The 15,493-nt window shown below is 46.5% G+C and overlaps 1 protein-coding gene across 2 annotated transcripts in view; it reads left to right on the top strand.

Moving 5' to 3' along the window:
- Positions 1–7: 7 nt before the first annotated feature.
- Positions 8–15,493, top strand: part of GSR (glutathione-disulfide reductase) — a 30,870-nt gene continuing 15,384 nt past the window's right edge. Inside the window, exons 1-7 of one of the 2 annotated variants that reach the window (XM_075929297.1) lie at positions 8–200; positions 3,379–3,405; positions 7,849–7,937; positions 8,471–8,540; positions 9,568–9,715; positions 11,376–11,430; positions 14,027–14,126. In XM_075929297.1, coding sequence (XP_075785412.1) covers positions 42–200; positions 3,379–3,405; positions 7,849–7,937; positions 8,471–8,540; positions 9,568–9,715; positions 11,376–11,430; positions 14,027–14,126 — 648 coding nt within the window. In that variant the 5' untranslated portion in view covers positions 8–41. Of the gene's footprint in view, positions 201–2,230; positions 2,581–3,378; positions 3,406–7,848; positions 7,938–8,470; positions 8,541–9,567; positions 9,716–11,375; positions 11,431–14,026; positions 14,127–15,493 lie in introns of those variants that run through there. The other variant, XM_006125372.4, reaches the window with a different exon arrangement.

Genomic DNA, 15,493 nt, shown 5'->3' with positions numbered 1-15,493 from the left:
GTGACTCAGCAGCCCCGCCCCCTGGCTCGCGGCAGCGCCCGATGCCCGCACTCCGTTCCCTGCCGCCGCGAGCCATGGCCGCTGCGTTCGACTACCTGGTGCTGGGCGGCGGCTCGGGCGGGCTGGCGAGCGCGCGGCGCGCGGCGGAGCTGGGGGCCCGCGTGGCCGTGGTGGAGCGTCAGCGCCTGGGAGGCACCTGCGTGAGTGCGCGGGGGGGCCGGGAGGGGGTGAGGGGAAGCCGGGTGTGTGTGTGTGTGTGGATGGGAGGGGGTGAGGGGGCAGAGGTGAGTGTGGATGGGAGGGGGCAGGGATGGGTGTGGATGGGAGGGAGGTGAGGGGGCAGAGGTGGGTGTGGATGGGCGGGGCTGGGGGTGTGTGGATGGGAGGGGGGAGGGGGCAGGGGAGGTGTGGATGGGAGGGGGGAGGGGGCAGGGGAGGTGTGGATGGGAGGGGGGAGGGGGCAGGGGTGTGTGTGGATGGGAGGGGGTGAGGGGGCAGGGGAGGTGTGGATGGGAGGGGGGAGGGGGCAGGGGTGTGTGTGAATGGGAGGGGGTGAGGGGGCAGAGGTGGGTGTGGATGGGCGGGGCTGGGGGTGTGTGGATGGGAGGGGGGAGGGGGCAGGGGTGTGTGCGGATGGGAGGGGGTGAGGGGGCAGGGGAGGTGTGGATGGGAGGGGGGAGGGGGCAGGGGTGTGTGTGGATGGGAGGGGGTGAGGGGGCAGGGGGGTGTGGATGGGAGGGGGTGAGGGGGCAGGGGTGTGTGTGGATGGGAGGGGGTGAGGGGGCAGGGGGGGTGTGGATGGGAGGGGGGAGGGGGCAGGGGTGTGTGTGGATGGGAGGGGGTGAGGGGGCAGGGGAGGTGTGGATGGGAGGGGGGAGGGGGCAGGGGTGTGTGTGGATGGGAGGGGGTGAGGGGGCAGGGGAGGTGTGGATGGGAGGGGGGAGGGGGCAGGGGTGTGTGTGGATGGGAGGGGGTGAGGGGGCAGGGGAGCTGTGGATGGGAGGGGGGAGGGGGCAGGGGTGTGTGTGGATGGGAGGGGGTGAGGGGGCAGGGGAGGTGTGGATGGGAGGGGGGAGGGGGCAGGGGTGTGTGTGGATGGGAGGGGGTGAGGGGGCAGGGGGGGTGTGGATGGGAGGGGGTGAGGGGGCAGGGGTGTGTGGATGGGAGGGGGTGAGGGGGCAGGGGGGGTGTGGATGGGAGGGGGTGAGGGGGTGGGGATGGGAGGAGGTGAGGGGGCAGGGGTTGTGTGGATGGATGGATGGGAGGGAGGAGTGAAGGTAGAGGAGGGGCAGAGGTGTGTGTGGATGGATGTAGTTAGGGGTGGGGTGTGTGTGTGTGACTGGAGGGTGTGGGGTACGTGGACAGATGCTTCTAGACTTGGGGAGGTGAGGGTGAGGGCTCTAATATGAGTAATCCTAGGGTAGATCTCTGGGCCAGCAGGCGTTCTCTGCTCTGCTGCCCCACTTAGGTGATGTAGGATTTTTGAGGGGGAAAAAAAAGCTCTGATTTTTTTTCTCTCTGTCTCTGAGAGACCCATCTTAACATATCTTGTAAAATCAGCATATATTTGTGAGAGTTGCTGATATTTCTAAGAACAGAATCTAGTAGTTAATATGGAGCTTTTTACACAGAATGTGATCATGATACAGTTTGTGAAAGCCAGAGTAACTTCAGTGGCATGTTAACAAACTCAGGTGTCTCCAGAAATTGGTTTTAAAACAATACTACTGTAGCTAATATCAGTTTATTTCTTATTTGCAGAGCCAGATTGTTCACTGTAGTAATTGGTGTAGCTAGGACATACCAGCTGAAACAGTGCTTGACTGTAGATAAAATAGAGGATTTGTGTTTTTCAGATAAAATGATAATCTACAAAACCTGTATTACTTATGTTTACAAAAGCAAAGAGTAATGATGAAGAGAATATAGCAGAGTACAGAGCTGTGTTTTGGTGCAACTGAAAGCATTTGTATTACACTTCTGTTTTCAGGTTCTCTTGAAAAAGTGTTTGAAGTACTTTTCCTTCAGACATACAAGGTGGTGGATCTGTGCATTATGTATCAGAGGGGTAGCCGTGTTAGTCTGAATCTGCAAAAGCGGCGAGGAGTCCTGTGGCACCTTATAGACTAACTGAAGTGTTGGAGCATAAGCTTTCGTGGGCAAAGACCCACTTTGTCAGATGCATGTAGTGGAAATTTCCACGGGCAGGTATAAATATGCAGGCCAGAATCAGGCTGGAAATGATGAGGTGGATCTGTGCATTGTTTGTGTTCTTGCTTGCCTATTGACAGAAAGAAGGCTGCAAAGTTTTGGTTAAGATCTTTAGGCAGAAAACTTTTCATGGAAAAGGTGAATGAATTTGTTTTATAGGGACACTAACTGGAAGGAGAAATTCTAATTGAATCTACTATGAGCTCCTAGATTTCCTATACCTCTGCCACTCCCCAAAATAAGATCAGGGTGAACTTTGTAACTTGCTAGCTAGTTAAAACAGGAAATACTACAACTTTGAGGAATGAGCAAAAGAATATTGCATAAATCTGCTTCATGGTGATTGATTGGTTTAAGCAGGTCTGTGTGGTAAGTATCTTGATGTGGGGCAACTCTTCCTCCTTTTTGCCCTGTGAGTTCATCCCAGTGATGTTTGGCATTTTGCCATTGTCTCAAGGTGGAATCTTGTAGTTTCACACTGTCATGCTGTGACCTGGGTATATCGCAGTGTGTACCACTGCTTACCACCCTGAAGACATGTTTGTGGGTTCACTGACATTGAAGCACATGCATATTGAAGACAAGGGCACAGGGTTGTGAATCCGTAGATGCTGACCCTGTCATTTGAAAGGCGTTGGAGCAATATTAGCATAACAAATCTTTAAACAGTTGGAAAAACTGGGCTGTAAAGGGGGTTCATTGAGAATACACAAAGCTGACTTCTAGTTTTTTGCTCTGATCACATGGCCATTTCCTCAACAGTTACACAGCAATGGGGAGAGAATTAGCTGAAGACACTGAGCTGTATCCTCACTCCTTTATAAAAAGTGCTATGCAATTTTTACTGTCCACTTTGATCAGACAGGAAATCCTGATAAGAATCTATTGAAAGACAACAGCTTTAAATGGGCACTGTACAAGTTTTTAACCTACCTTAGGGTGAAGGGCTGAGTTAACCCTATTGGATTGGAATCTCTAAAGTGTCAGGCATAAAAGTGTCTCTGCCCAACTCAAAATGACTTTGACGTTTATGCTTTGTTGGGGGTGGGAGAAAGGTGCAGAATTGGCATCCATTTTGGGAAACTTCTGTTATTGGACTTGCCATTTTCTAAGTATTGCTTTTATTATCATAAGAACACATGTAAACGTACTATTCTTCTCTCTTAGGTGAATGTTGGATGTGTACCGAAAAAGGTAGGTATTTATCTTTTTATATTGTTGTTGTGTTGAAATGAATGTGTCTGTATCCGATTCTTGACAACGCAGATGTTGCTGGGACCGTAGATAAACTTAACAGGGTGTAGCTGCAGTGAGGGGCACTTGCAAAAATACTTTACATTCCTTGCTTTGCTTTTTTGCCTCAGGCAGAATAGACTGGTTGGACTGTTTTTAAGCAAAATAAATATCTAAAGGAAAAATTGTACACTTGACCCCAGAGATGCAGACCTATTAGTGACACCAGGGTATCTATGAGCAGAATTTATTGTGTTAATATTTTCCGTAGTCAGTTTCACAAAAGCATTTTGTGAATGATTGATTCAAACCAGACTGTCATTTTAAAGAGATGACCAAAGCTATCATCAAAGTGAGCAGCTCTTCAAAAAGCATATGAACAGATTGGGCTGGACTTCAAAAGCCCAATGCACTGCTTAGAGTTAAGTTTATACCTTTTGGGTTGAATGTTTTCCTATGTTACTATTTCAAGTGTGTGAAGAAAAGTAGAGATACACACAAAAAAGGAAGGCCACTTTTCTATACACTATCATACACTGAAAATGCTACAGATGTGAGTAAGGTTTTATTTGAATTGTGAGATGATTGTCAAAAAATTGCAACTGAGTTGCAGACAAGTCATGGAAATTTGTGGAAAAGTAACGGCACTACTTGCTGTATTTTTTCAAAGGGTTGATAGTAGAGGCTTCTGCTGTTGGCTGCCCAGGCCTGAGGGAAGATGCTCTCACTGTCAAATTGAAGTGGAAGTCTAATCCTGTATTGCAGGAGTCGCAATATTGCAAATTAAGTAGAGCCTTAGATATGATGTTCCTTTCCCCTAATCCCCTCCAAATCTTTGTGGATTAGATTGTCTATCTGAGCGCACAAAGGATGGACTATAATTACACTGACCATACAACCTGGAAAATCCAGGACAGTCCCAAATTTTAATCTTCTGTCCCAGTGCCCTTTAAAACATTGAAAATGTCCCGGAAATAGCAGCACAGCTAGAATTGGCTGCATGCTGCTGTTTCTGTTTCCCTTTCCCCTCCCCCTTCCAGGGGATCATGCTGGTCATCTTAGATTTAAAAGGCAGAGCCTCACCAGAGGGTGTCTTAAAATTGAGTAAGAGCCACGCTAATTCTTAGACTTGAGACAGAGCCAGCGCTCTGCACAATCCAGGATCATCTGATTCCCAGCTCAGCTGGTGCTCGCCTATGCAGCTCTGCCTTTTAAATCTAAAGGACCAGTGTGGCTCTTGCTAAGTTTAAAGGGTAGAGTGGCTGCCAGACAGGGAATCAGCTGATTACCAGCTCCAGCACCTGCTGTGTTGCCACTCTGCATTTTAAACCTAAAAAGAGCCACATGGGTCATCTTAGATTTAAAAAGCAGAGCTGCGTGGAATGGCATCAGCTGAGACTCCCAGGTACTGGCCAAGCTGCTCCTGCCCTCTCTCCCCTGGCCAGACCTCCCGTCAGCACCCTTCCCCCTCTCCTGTGGCCAGACCCCCACTAGCACCTTGCCCCACCTCCTGGCCAGACCCCCACCAGCATCCTGGCCCCAGGCCAGACATCCATCAGCACCTTGCCTCCTGGCCAGATCCCCACCAGCACCCTGCTCCTGCCGCCTCCCTCCTGGCCAGACACTTGTCCCCAGCTTGTTCCTGTATCCTACTTTCCACCCAGATTCTGCTCTCCCATCCCACTCACTGGCAGCCCTGTTCGTACACTGGATCCCTCATTTCTGGCCCCATCTCAGAGTGTAAAGGGACTCTCAAAATTCATTAACCCTGGAACCCAGAAGAGTTAAACTGGCCTGAGGCCTTGAACCTCAGTCCTACCTACCCTCCTTCCCGACGGGGGTGCGGTGCCAGGGGAGTGAGGTGTCTCAGTTGGGGCCACATCGGTTAGGCTTGGGGAGTTTTGGAGGGGTTGTTCTTTTGCATCTCACTTGTCTGGTCCCTGACTGATTTTTCTGTGGGTCAGTGACCCCTGACCCAAAACACATTCCCTGTCCCTCCCATACATAAAGACGATGCTGAAACATTTTGTGTTGGACATAATATTTTATTTAAAAATGAAGCCTGGCCAACAACCCCCCAATTGGGGCCAAGCCCCTATATGGCCAAAGCATCATAACACTCCTGCACCTCCCACACACCCCAACCCTGAGCCCATCATACTCCCGACCCCCCTGCCCTTGAGCCCCTCATACATCCCAGCCCAAACTCCTGCATCCCAACCTCCACAAGCCTGTGGCTTGCTCAGCATACTAACCTTCCACCTGACCCCTACACTCTACAGCCTGGAGCTCCCTCCCTGAGTTAGCAGCCCCTTCTCCACCTCCTCCTGCACCCAGATTCCCTTCCAGAGCTTGTACCTCTCACCCCTTCCCACACCCAAATCCCTCATTCCCACCCCAGAGCCTGCACCTCCTATCTCAACCCTGTGGGAGTGAGTAAGGGTTGGGGATAGCAAGTGATGGAGAGGAGGGGAATGGAGAGGGCTGGGCCTCAAGGAAGGGATGGGGCCTTGGAGAAGTGGTGGGGTAGATCTTGGCTTGCCCTGATATTTAAAAAGTGATTTTTTGGTGTAAAAAATTTGGAGACCACTGCTCTAGATAGTCTCTTGCCGCACACCCAGCCTGCTCACTCACCATCCTGCTGAGACCCCACACCTCCACCCCCCTCACATACACCCTCCACTGAGACCCCACACTCCCAGTTCACTCCTGCACCCTCCCTTGCTCATGCACCTCCTTCTTGGGCAGACTGCACCTTCACCCCCTCCTACCCAGTTTCTGCACCCCCCCATCCCTATCCCACTTACTGGCAGCCCTGTCCTACACATGGGGCCCCTCATTCTTGGTGGCAACCCAGAGACTGGGGGGACCCACAAAATCCACTAACCATCCCAAAAAAGTTAATCTGGGCTGAGGCCTTGAACCTCAGTCCTCCCTGCCCCTCCCCTCATGCTGGGGCTGGAGCACCAGGGGAGTGAGGTGTTTCAGTTGGGGACCACATAAGAGAAGGTTGGGGTTTTGGGGAGGACTGGAGAGGGGAATTGTCAAGCATAGCAGCAAGGGAGATGTGGGAAGCACAGCCCAATAATGTAATTGTAAAACTTTATTTTAGTGTCAAAATGAATGCAAAGAGTAGGAAAAGAATGTACACTTTTACAGAGATTTTGCAAAAGGACTATCCTTTTTTAAAGAAATGTGACAATCCATACAACATTTTGCATCCAATGTAGTAGTGAGATAAACATTGCTTATGGAGGGAAATCTGACATCACTGCACATAGTCAATTACAGAAACATCAGTTAGCTGTCTGCTCTGTAGCTTCCAGTGCTTCAATAAAGAAATGTATTATAAAAGATGATTCTGTTAAAATGGATCTTGTGGCAAAAGAAGCAGTAATTGCATATCATACTGTAAAATCACAATCACAGTTTCAGGTTCTTAGATTTCTCTTCTAAGCTAATTCTTCATTGTTTGAACCTAAATTTTCATCAACATGAACAAAAAGTGAAGCAATTGGAAAAAATGTTCTTGCTCCAGAAGCTCAAAAGATTTTGCAACAGGAATTGGGCAAAACTTCGTGTCTCACAGTTGTGGTAGATTCATCTGACCACAAAGATCAAAAAGTTGTTTCTATCTTAGTAAGATATTTTCATGAAAGTACTAGAGTTAATGTGAAAGTTCTTGAACTTGATATCCTGCCAGGTGACACAAGTGACCAATTAAATGATTGTTTTCTCTGTTCTGAGCTGCATCCTTTACTTCTGGTCATGTACCCATCTCAACCTTGGAAGTACTACCCCAGGGGTGGGACTTCTGATGGCAGGTGGGCATGGCTAAAGGGGGTTGGGAGCATGGCTAAAGGATTTTGGGACGTGACTATATGTCCCTATTTTTGGTTCAGAAAATATGGTCACAGTAACTAATGCAAGGTAGGGATGTAAAATCTTGTTTAATTGATTAACCAGTTAAACGTGTTGTTTAACCAGTTAATGGATTAAAGAGGTGGATGGGCAGGGGGCTGCTCCAGCCCCATCTTCCCGTCTCCCCTCACTGGAGCAGCCACCTGCTTGTAGCAAGCTCCAGCCCCCACCGGTTAGCCTCCTGGTAAGCTTCACCCGTTAAGGCTGAGGCTTACCAGTTAACTGCTTGAACATTCACATCCTTAGTGCAAGGAGCAGAGCAGACTGCCAGCCTCATACACACAGCCTTTAGGAGCTTCCTGCTGCACTGCTTTAGGGCCTGCAGGATTCAACATCACCTCATTTATAAAGCAATGCTTATTTAAAATAGTGATGTATGGAACTGACTAGTTTCATCTAATCCATCTTGACTTACTAGACACCTTTGATGCTTGTTTTCATTCATGCTGTGCTGATTTACTATTCTCTTTATCTCTGTGGCAGGTGATGTGGAACACAGCTGTCCACTTTGAATTCATCCACGATCATGCTGATTATGGCTTTAAAACATCTGACGTGAAGTTTGATTGGCGGTAAGTCTAAGATTCAGTGTTCAAGGTAGCAAAATCTTGTTTACATTTATCCTTTTAAACCACACTAAATTTTATGTAAATATTGTATTCTCTTTACCTGTAAGCAGTTCTCTCATTGCTTCCGGTGCCCATGTCTACTTAGTGTGCTATGTTCCCCGGGAGAGAAACAAGGCTTGCTTGCAGCTTGGTTCCATGTCCCTTGTAGCTAGCACTGCCAGTGCCAAACAGAATGGGGACTCAGCAAGCAAGCAAGCTCTGGGTCAAGAAAATCTCTTGTCACTAATGACATCACAAGCTCTATAGTGGTTTGTTTCATATGCTCCATGCCCCTGAATTCCCCTGCCTTGTCACCTTCTCCACCCCCGCAGAGTTGTCATTGATTTTATCCAATACCATTATGTGTTTGCAGATCTAATGAGATGGGATTTTAAAGTTACCTCCCTCCCCCCCCCCCCCCCCCCCTTTTTGGCTATTTGTTCTTATTAGCTGTGAGGAGAGAGCTTGAATAGTGACAGTGACTCATGTTATTGCAGAGTGATTAAAGAAAAACGTGATGCTTACGTGAGCCGCTTGAACGAGATCTATCAAAATAACTTGAACAAGGTTGGTAAATTTTGGTTCATGTATAAGTAACAAATTTAAAATTATAGCTCCTCTTCTATGCCCCTGTAAATTGTCATATTTTCCCAGAACCCATGGAAAGCTTTCTAAGTGTGTTTGGCTTTTTTGTTTGTTTTTTTAATCTTTAGTCAGTGCAGGTTCCTTTTCCAGTAGTTATAAAAACCCTTCTCCTGTGTCAAAACGCTTTTCTTTAGTTATAAGAGTGATTCCCACTTCATGAAACAGTGAAAGCCATTTTTTCTTCCTGTTCCCCCAGTCTTTATAACAGGATGATGCACACACTTCTGTGAGTTAGATGCAGCGTCTGCTTAAGTGTTTATGCTCACCCAATGCACTGAACCCAGATAATTTTGCTTAGAAGTATCTGTAGAGGGGTGGTGCTCGCGCCTTGTGGCCATAGCTTCCCCTGGCTACATAAGATGGACCTGTCAAGGCACAGAAGATTTCTTTGGCTTGTCATTGCTAACCATCATTTTCAGTACATGTCCTTTCCTTTTGGTCTCTCTTCCATCCCCAGATGTTTACCAAATGTGTGGTATTGGTGATGGCATACCTCCAGAAGATTGCCTACTAAGGGGCAGGTCCAGAGAAAAAGTCCTTTGTCATGTCTTTGTCACACTGCACTCACTCATCTGTCTGGGTCACATCATAAAAACCAGAAAGTCAACATCAGTCTCTGATTGGAAAATTGAATTCAATGGGATCTTAGTAGAGTTCAAGTTCCAGAGCAATTTTGCAGACTGGCCTTTGCACCAGACACTTTTTAAAGAGTGGTTCCTGATCACTTTTCCAAGTGGGCACCCAAAATCATCAGTCACTTTTGATAATGTAGGCCGTTGGGGAACTCTTTTCAGAAATTGAAATGCAAAATCAAAGAGCTAGCTTACTGCTTTTCTGCACTGATAATTTTGTCTTCTGCTTTAATAATTAGGAAAGGTTCATTCTTTTTCTAGCGTCTGGTTCTGTGATTTATAGACTGACAGTACAATCTAAAATGTATGTTTTGTAGGCTCACATAGAAACCATTCATGGCCAGGCATCTTTTACAACTGAACCCGAGCCTACATTAGAGGTCAATGGTAAAAAATACACTGCTCCCCACATCCTGATTGCTACAGGTGGGCGACCATCAGTGCCCCAGGACAGTGAAATCCCTGGTAAGTCTTTGAATAATGGAATCTACATCATGGTATGCAAGTACTCCTGTAAGAACAGATTTCATTTGAGTTAAAACAGGATTTGCTGTTTTTCCAATGTAAGCAGTAGCTCCAGTGGACTTTAGCCTCTCTGGTCCTCAGTGGTCCATATAGAATGTAATTTTAAAAAGCACGCTTGTTCTCAGCATTCTGCTGTTCCCTGTCTCTTGCATATTGGCCAATGCTCCATTTGTATGTCACTGAATGGAGGATCTTCCACACCTCAGTCTTCTTAAGGAATTTTCAATAAAAGCGGAAGTGTCTAATCACAAAACAGGAAGGAACTGATGCAACATTGCAGGTCAGCACAGAAGCCGCATTTGGTAGCATGAATGTTGAACTTTGCTACCTGAGGCTTTTTTCACTTTGCATTTTGTATAGAAAGTGTTCTAGTTTGTTGTGGCTGTGTAAGTGAGAGACACTGTTCTAAACTGAACAGGCAATGCACATAGTGGCAGAGAGAGCGCATGTGCCTGTTTATGATATAGAAAGGTCTGACAGCTAAAGGTTTTTTTTGTCCTGCTTGATAGAAAAATTGGATCCTGAGTAGGACACTCCTTCTGCAGAGCCTTCCACCCTACTCATTTGGTGGAGAGGCCATGGACTGGGCCTGAATTTACAGTAAACTTCTGATAATCCGGCACCTTTGGGACCCAGGGGGTGCTGGATTATCAAATATGCTGGACTATCGGAAGGGGGGGCGGGAATACCACCCTAAACCCCTCATAGCCCCTCCTTCATATAGTCCGCTGTGCTCCAGGCGTCCCTGATTCAGCCGCTGCTGAAACTGACCAGCAGCTGCTGAATCGGAGACGCCTGGGGCAGAGCAGCTGGAGTGCTGCCGAGTTGGTCCGGTAGCATCGACCCTTGGCACAGCGGGACCAACCCGGCTACCCCGCCGCCGGCTTCCCCCGAGGCTTTGCAAAGCCGCGGAGGGGCTCCCCCCGAGCCTGACTGCATGACTGCATTTCTGCCCGACCTCCCAAATCTTCCCTCCAGGTTTCCCTGGTTACTCTCCAACCCTTTTTTTTTTTTTTTTTTTTTTTTTTTTTTTCCATCAATTAGTTAGGACCGGCCCTGAGCATAGGAGTGGTTTTGATGTGCGAGCTACCTTGGTAAATTACACTTGTTTACTAGCGAAGACAAGCCTGTACCATTGATTGGAAATTTTGAGGGAGTAGAGGTTGCAGAATTGATTGGATTTGAGGTGGAGTGAGTGGAGTTGAGCTGACTTTTTGTGGAGTGGTTGAATTGGAGAGTGAAAATGTAAATGCAAATTAAATGTGTATAGCTTTAGGGATGTGGCTTTTTAGACATATTCTCTGTGGGCAAACTGGTGTCTGGGCAGTTCCTCCACGTCCAATGCTTTCTTTCAATCCTAGACTCAGTTTTGCAAAGTAACAAGTGCCCTTTCACATCTACTTTTGAAGTGGGAAAATAAGCTTTAAAAACAAGTCAAATGTTTGTATGCTTGGGATTGGTTTGTGTATACAAGCTAATAATAACTAACAAGAAGAAATATAAATCCAAACTAAGCAATGTTGTGTTGAAATGCACAAAAGCTGCTAGAAAAAGCAGAGGATTTTTACTGCTTTGTGTGAAATTGTGCTTTACCTTGCAGGTGCCAGCTTGGGAATCACCAGTGATGGGTTCTTTGAACTTGAAGAATTGCCCAAGTAAGCAAACCAACAATAGTAAAATCAGTCATCCTAGGCAGCTCTCAGCATGCTGCCGAAAGCAAAGCACAGAGTACTTAATTTTCTGTACCTTGCCCCTTGTACAGTAACTTATTCCAGTGTAAAATGGGTATAAAATGCAGCCTGATCAGGAAGGTGGCTATTCACAACCCCTCTGTGTTTGGATAAATGACTATACAAGGGGCGGGACAGTGGTGATTTTGATTCATTAGCTTGAGTTTATGAAAATGCATGACCAGTGGGAGGTTTTGGGGTAGGCTTTTTTTGTTTTGGGGTTTTTTTTTTGGGTAAGTAATTGTGTTAGGACAGCATATGACTATCTGATGCTTCTTGTTTTTCATATTTTTTATTCCTGGGGGAATGCTGCTTGTTTTGTTACTCAATGAGATGAGTTGTTGAAACTCTAAGAACTCTTTTACACAGAGTAGTTTACAGAGTTACAGGTTTTCCTTCTTGGGGAAATTTGTGTTTAAACAAAACAGGTTCCTAACAAGAGTGCACTAATGGAAAAAAAGACTGAAACACATGGTGTCTGCTCAGTTCTGACATCAGATGAGGTGTTAGATAGGTGCTAGAAAGCTGTTATCTGTATAAAAAAGTATTTCCTGCTGGGCAACAGAATGACATCATCGTGTTATGAGTGTCAGCAGTGTCAACAGGCTCTTTCAGCGAAGTGAAAGCGGCCAGAGAGAGGGGGTAGGCAAACATAAGGAAGCAGAGGGCTCAGCCCCTAGTCTATGTGTATTTTAGAAATGTGCATCTGTCTTAGGGATGTGACTGTTTAACGGGTAAACTTCACCCTTAACGGATGAGGCTTACCAGTTTAAGGTTAACCAGTGGGGGCTGCTGCCTGTGGCAGGCCCGGGCACCCCACAGCCTGGGGCTGCTCCGACCAGGATACCTGGGCCCACCAGAGCTTCTCTCCGCACCAGGGGGTGGGGGCTGTTCCAGCCCAGCAGCGGGACGGGGGCACTGCTCCAGTTGGGCTGAAGTGATTTCTTTCCCACTTCCACCAGCCCACCCCCTTTAATTGATTAACCAGTTAAACAATTTGTTAACCAATTAAACAGGATTTTACATCCCTAAGTCTGAGATTCTGTTCAAGAACTTCTCCTAAATGATAAGGGCCACCAAATTTGGTAGGCAGCTTCCTCTTCTCCTAACTTAAAGCAAGGTCAGGGTTTGATTGTGCCAGGAAAATAGGAAATGGGGGAATAAACATGGAAAGGGAGGGGTTGTTCAGAGGGATGCTGAACTCACAGTTACCACTAGGGGCAGGGAGTGCAGGGGAGAGCTATACTGTACTGACAACTGCTGGCAGCTACGCCAAGAGACTGACCAGCTGGGGACGGGCCTCACCATCTTGCCTGCCACCTGACCGGGATAAGTGGGAGGGGGGCCCCTTCTGGGGAGACACTCTTGGTGCCCACGCTGTGTCCCCTGCCCTGAAGGACCGGGGCAATGCCAGCTAAGTCTTCTAGTTATGTTATAAAGGTGTTACAAGGAAAGGGAGAAAAAGTTTTCTCCTTTGCTTTTGAGGACAGGACAAGAAGCAATGGGCTTAAATTGCAGCAAGGAAGGTTTAAGTTGGACATTAGGAAAAACTTCCTAACTGTCAGGGTGGTTAAACGCTGGAATAAATTGCCCAGGGAGGTTGTGGAATCTCCATCACTGGAGATATTTAAGAGCAGGTTAGACAGACACCTGTCAGGGTTGATCTAGGTGGTGCTTGGTCCTGCCTTGAGTGCAGGGGACTGGACGTGATGACCTCTCAGTCCCTTTCAGTTAATCAGTTAGCCAGTTAAGCAGGATCCCAATAGGGACCATTTTAGCCCAGCTGGAGAAGCCCCCAGCCTGCGAGGCTGCCGGCACGCAGCCTGGTGTGGGGCTGCCAGTCTCCCCACACACATGAGGCTACCAGTTCCTGGCCCCATCACATGAGGCTGGAGAAGTCCTCCACCTGCAGCAAGCCGTGATGGTGAGGAGTACCATGGTCGACAGGGGTGCCCTCAGCATTCGATTTAGCAGGTCACGTAGACTTGCTAAATTGAACTCTGGAAGATCACTTGCTGGAGCGTTGATCCTCCAGTATGGCTAGACAAGCCCTGATTCATTCTCATGAGGGAAAGATAGGAAATTGGAGACTCCAGCCAGGCCATGGCATTCTGTTCTGTGTAGTGATGTCTGTGCCTTTCCTTTAGCTTTTCATAAGTGAGCCAAAAACAACTGGTATAGTAATTATCAGTACCCCATTAAAACAGAAATATAAGACAACTCATCATGTGAGTTGGGTTTCTTGTAGCATGTAGTTTAATAAACTAGATTTACAACATATGTAGCCTGTGATCATGGGAAAGAACCTCAATATAGAACTGTGGCATGAAATTGTGCCTGGATTATAGGAGACAGCATCTCCTTTTGTTAGAATCATAGAATTATAGAGCTGGAAGAGACCTCAGGAGGTCATCAAGTCCAGCCCCTGCCCAAGGCAGGACCGATCCCAACTAATCCCTGTGCCAAAGGTCTTTTCCATTATCTCTGATTTTGCATGTGTGATCTTGCTGGTTTTCCTCAGGCACAGTGTTATTGTTGGTGCTGGATACATTGCTGTGGAGATAGCTGGAATCCTTTCCACGCTGGGTTCAAAGACATCCTTACTGATACGTTATGACAAGGTACACTAGATCATAATGCATAATATTGTTTCAGTCTCTAGTGATCTCTGTGCCAACTGAAAATATCATTGATGCTTTCTGTGCCTAATTGGCTAAAAGCATTTTAGGCCTCTGAGCCAAATGAAATCGCAAGACAGGACAATCTGCTGTTTGCTGGGGCTGATCACATTAATTTAGAGAAGTTTATTTGACTTTAGTAATATACAATAAATTGTAAAGCAACATTTAGATTGCATAGTTAAAAAAATCTCAGTATCATGATCTACAAAAATTTAATTTGTCCCAGTAATAAATGGGCCATGTAGCATGTTCTGTATTTTCTGATCTAAAATGTAATACTGAGCTAGACAGAGAAGAACAGAAAAAAACCCTAATATTTTGTCTGCACTTATTACCGTTGTAGGTATCTTAAAGGTCACTTGTAAAGGATTTCTAAGCATTGCATTTGTGCTCTAAATAAGAAAAAACATGGACAAAAACCTAGACTTTTTTAATCTCCTTTACTTAAACAACAATGTCGAATCTGTTCTTCCCTGTGTTTGCTGGAGAGTTTTTTGAAATGGTCAGGAGATGTGCATTGTCAGCGTTTGAACCACAACAGAAGAGGGAGAATTGTATTTAATTCCCTAGCTTTTAAGAGATGGAGTGAATATTATAAAGGTACAGGACAAAGGTATTTGCTGTTGGCCAAGTTTCCTAATCTCTGTAACTGCCAAAGGCCTAGAGCTGGTAGAACCAATGCTGTTCTGCTGCCTTGCAGGGGCACAGGGCTGTGACATGCACAGGCATCATCATCCTGTTGTGGGCTCTCTCTCTTCTAACACAGTTGAAACTTTGGGAGAAAAGTCAAGTGTGGATATACCCACAGCGAACAAGGCTCTCTCCTGGAAAGACACCCGTAGACAGAGAATCTCATTAGCAGTGCATGTTTGGGATGACACCTTTGCTTCATCTCAGTAGAGGGCTTCTTTAAAAAGTTTAATTAATCAGTTCTTACTGATGTAGAATTATGCACAACAGGGCCACTCAGTCATACCTCTTGTTCAGCCAATCACTCAGACAAGTTTGTTTACGTTTGCAAGAGATAATAATGCCCTCTTCTTGTTTACAATGTTATCTGAAAGCGAGAAGAGGTGTCCACATGACACTGTTGTAGCCAACGTTGCAAGATATTTACATGCCAAACAGTGCTAAAGATTCACATTCCTTCATGCTTTAACCACTATTCCAAAGGACATGCATTCATGCTGATGACTGGTTCTGCTGGGTAACAAATCAAAGCAGTGCAGACTGATGCATGTTTGTTTTTATCATATGAGTCAAGTACCACCAGCAGAAGGTTGATTTTCCTTTTTTGATGCAATTAA

The sequence above is a fragment of the Pelodiscus sinensis genome, chromosome 5, assembly GCF_049634645.1.
Source record: "Pelodiscus sinensis isolate JC-2024 chromosome 5, ASM4963464v1, whole genome shotgun sequence".
Taxonomy (NCBI): domain Eukaryota; kingdom Metazoa; phylum Chordata; order Testudines; family Trionychidae; genus Pelodiscus; species Pelodiscus sinensis.
This window is presented reverse-complemented; position numbering and strand designations above follow the sequence as displayed.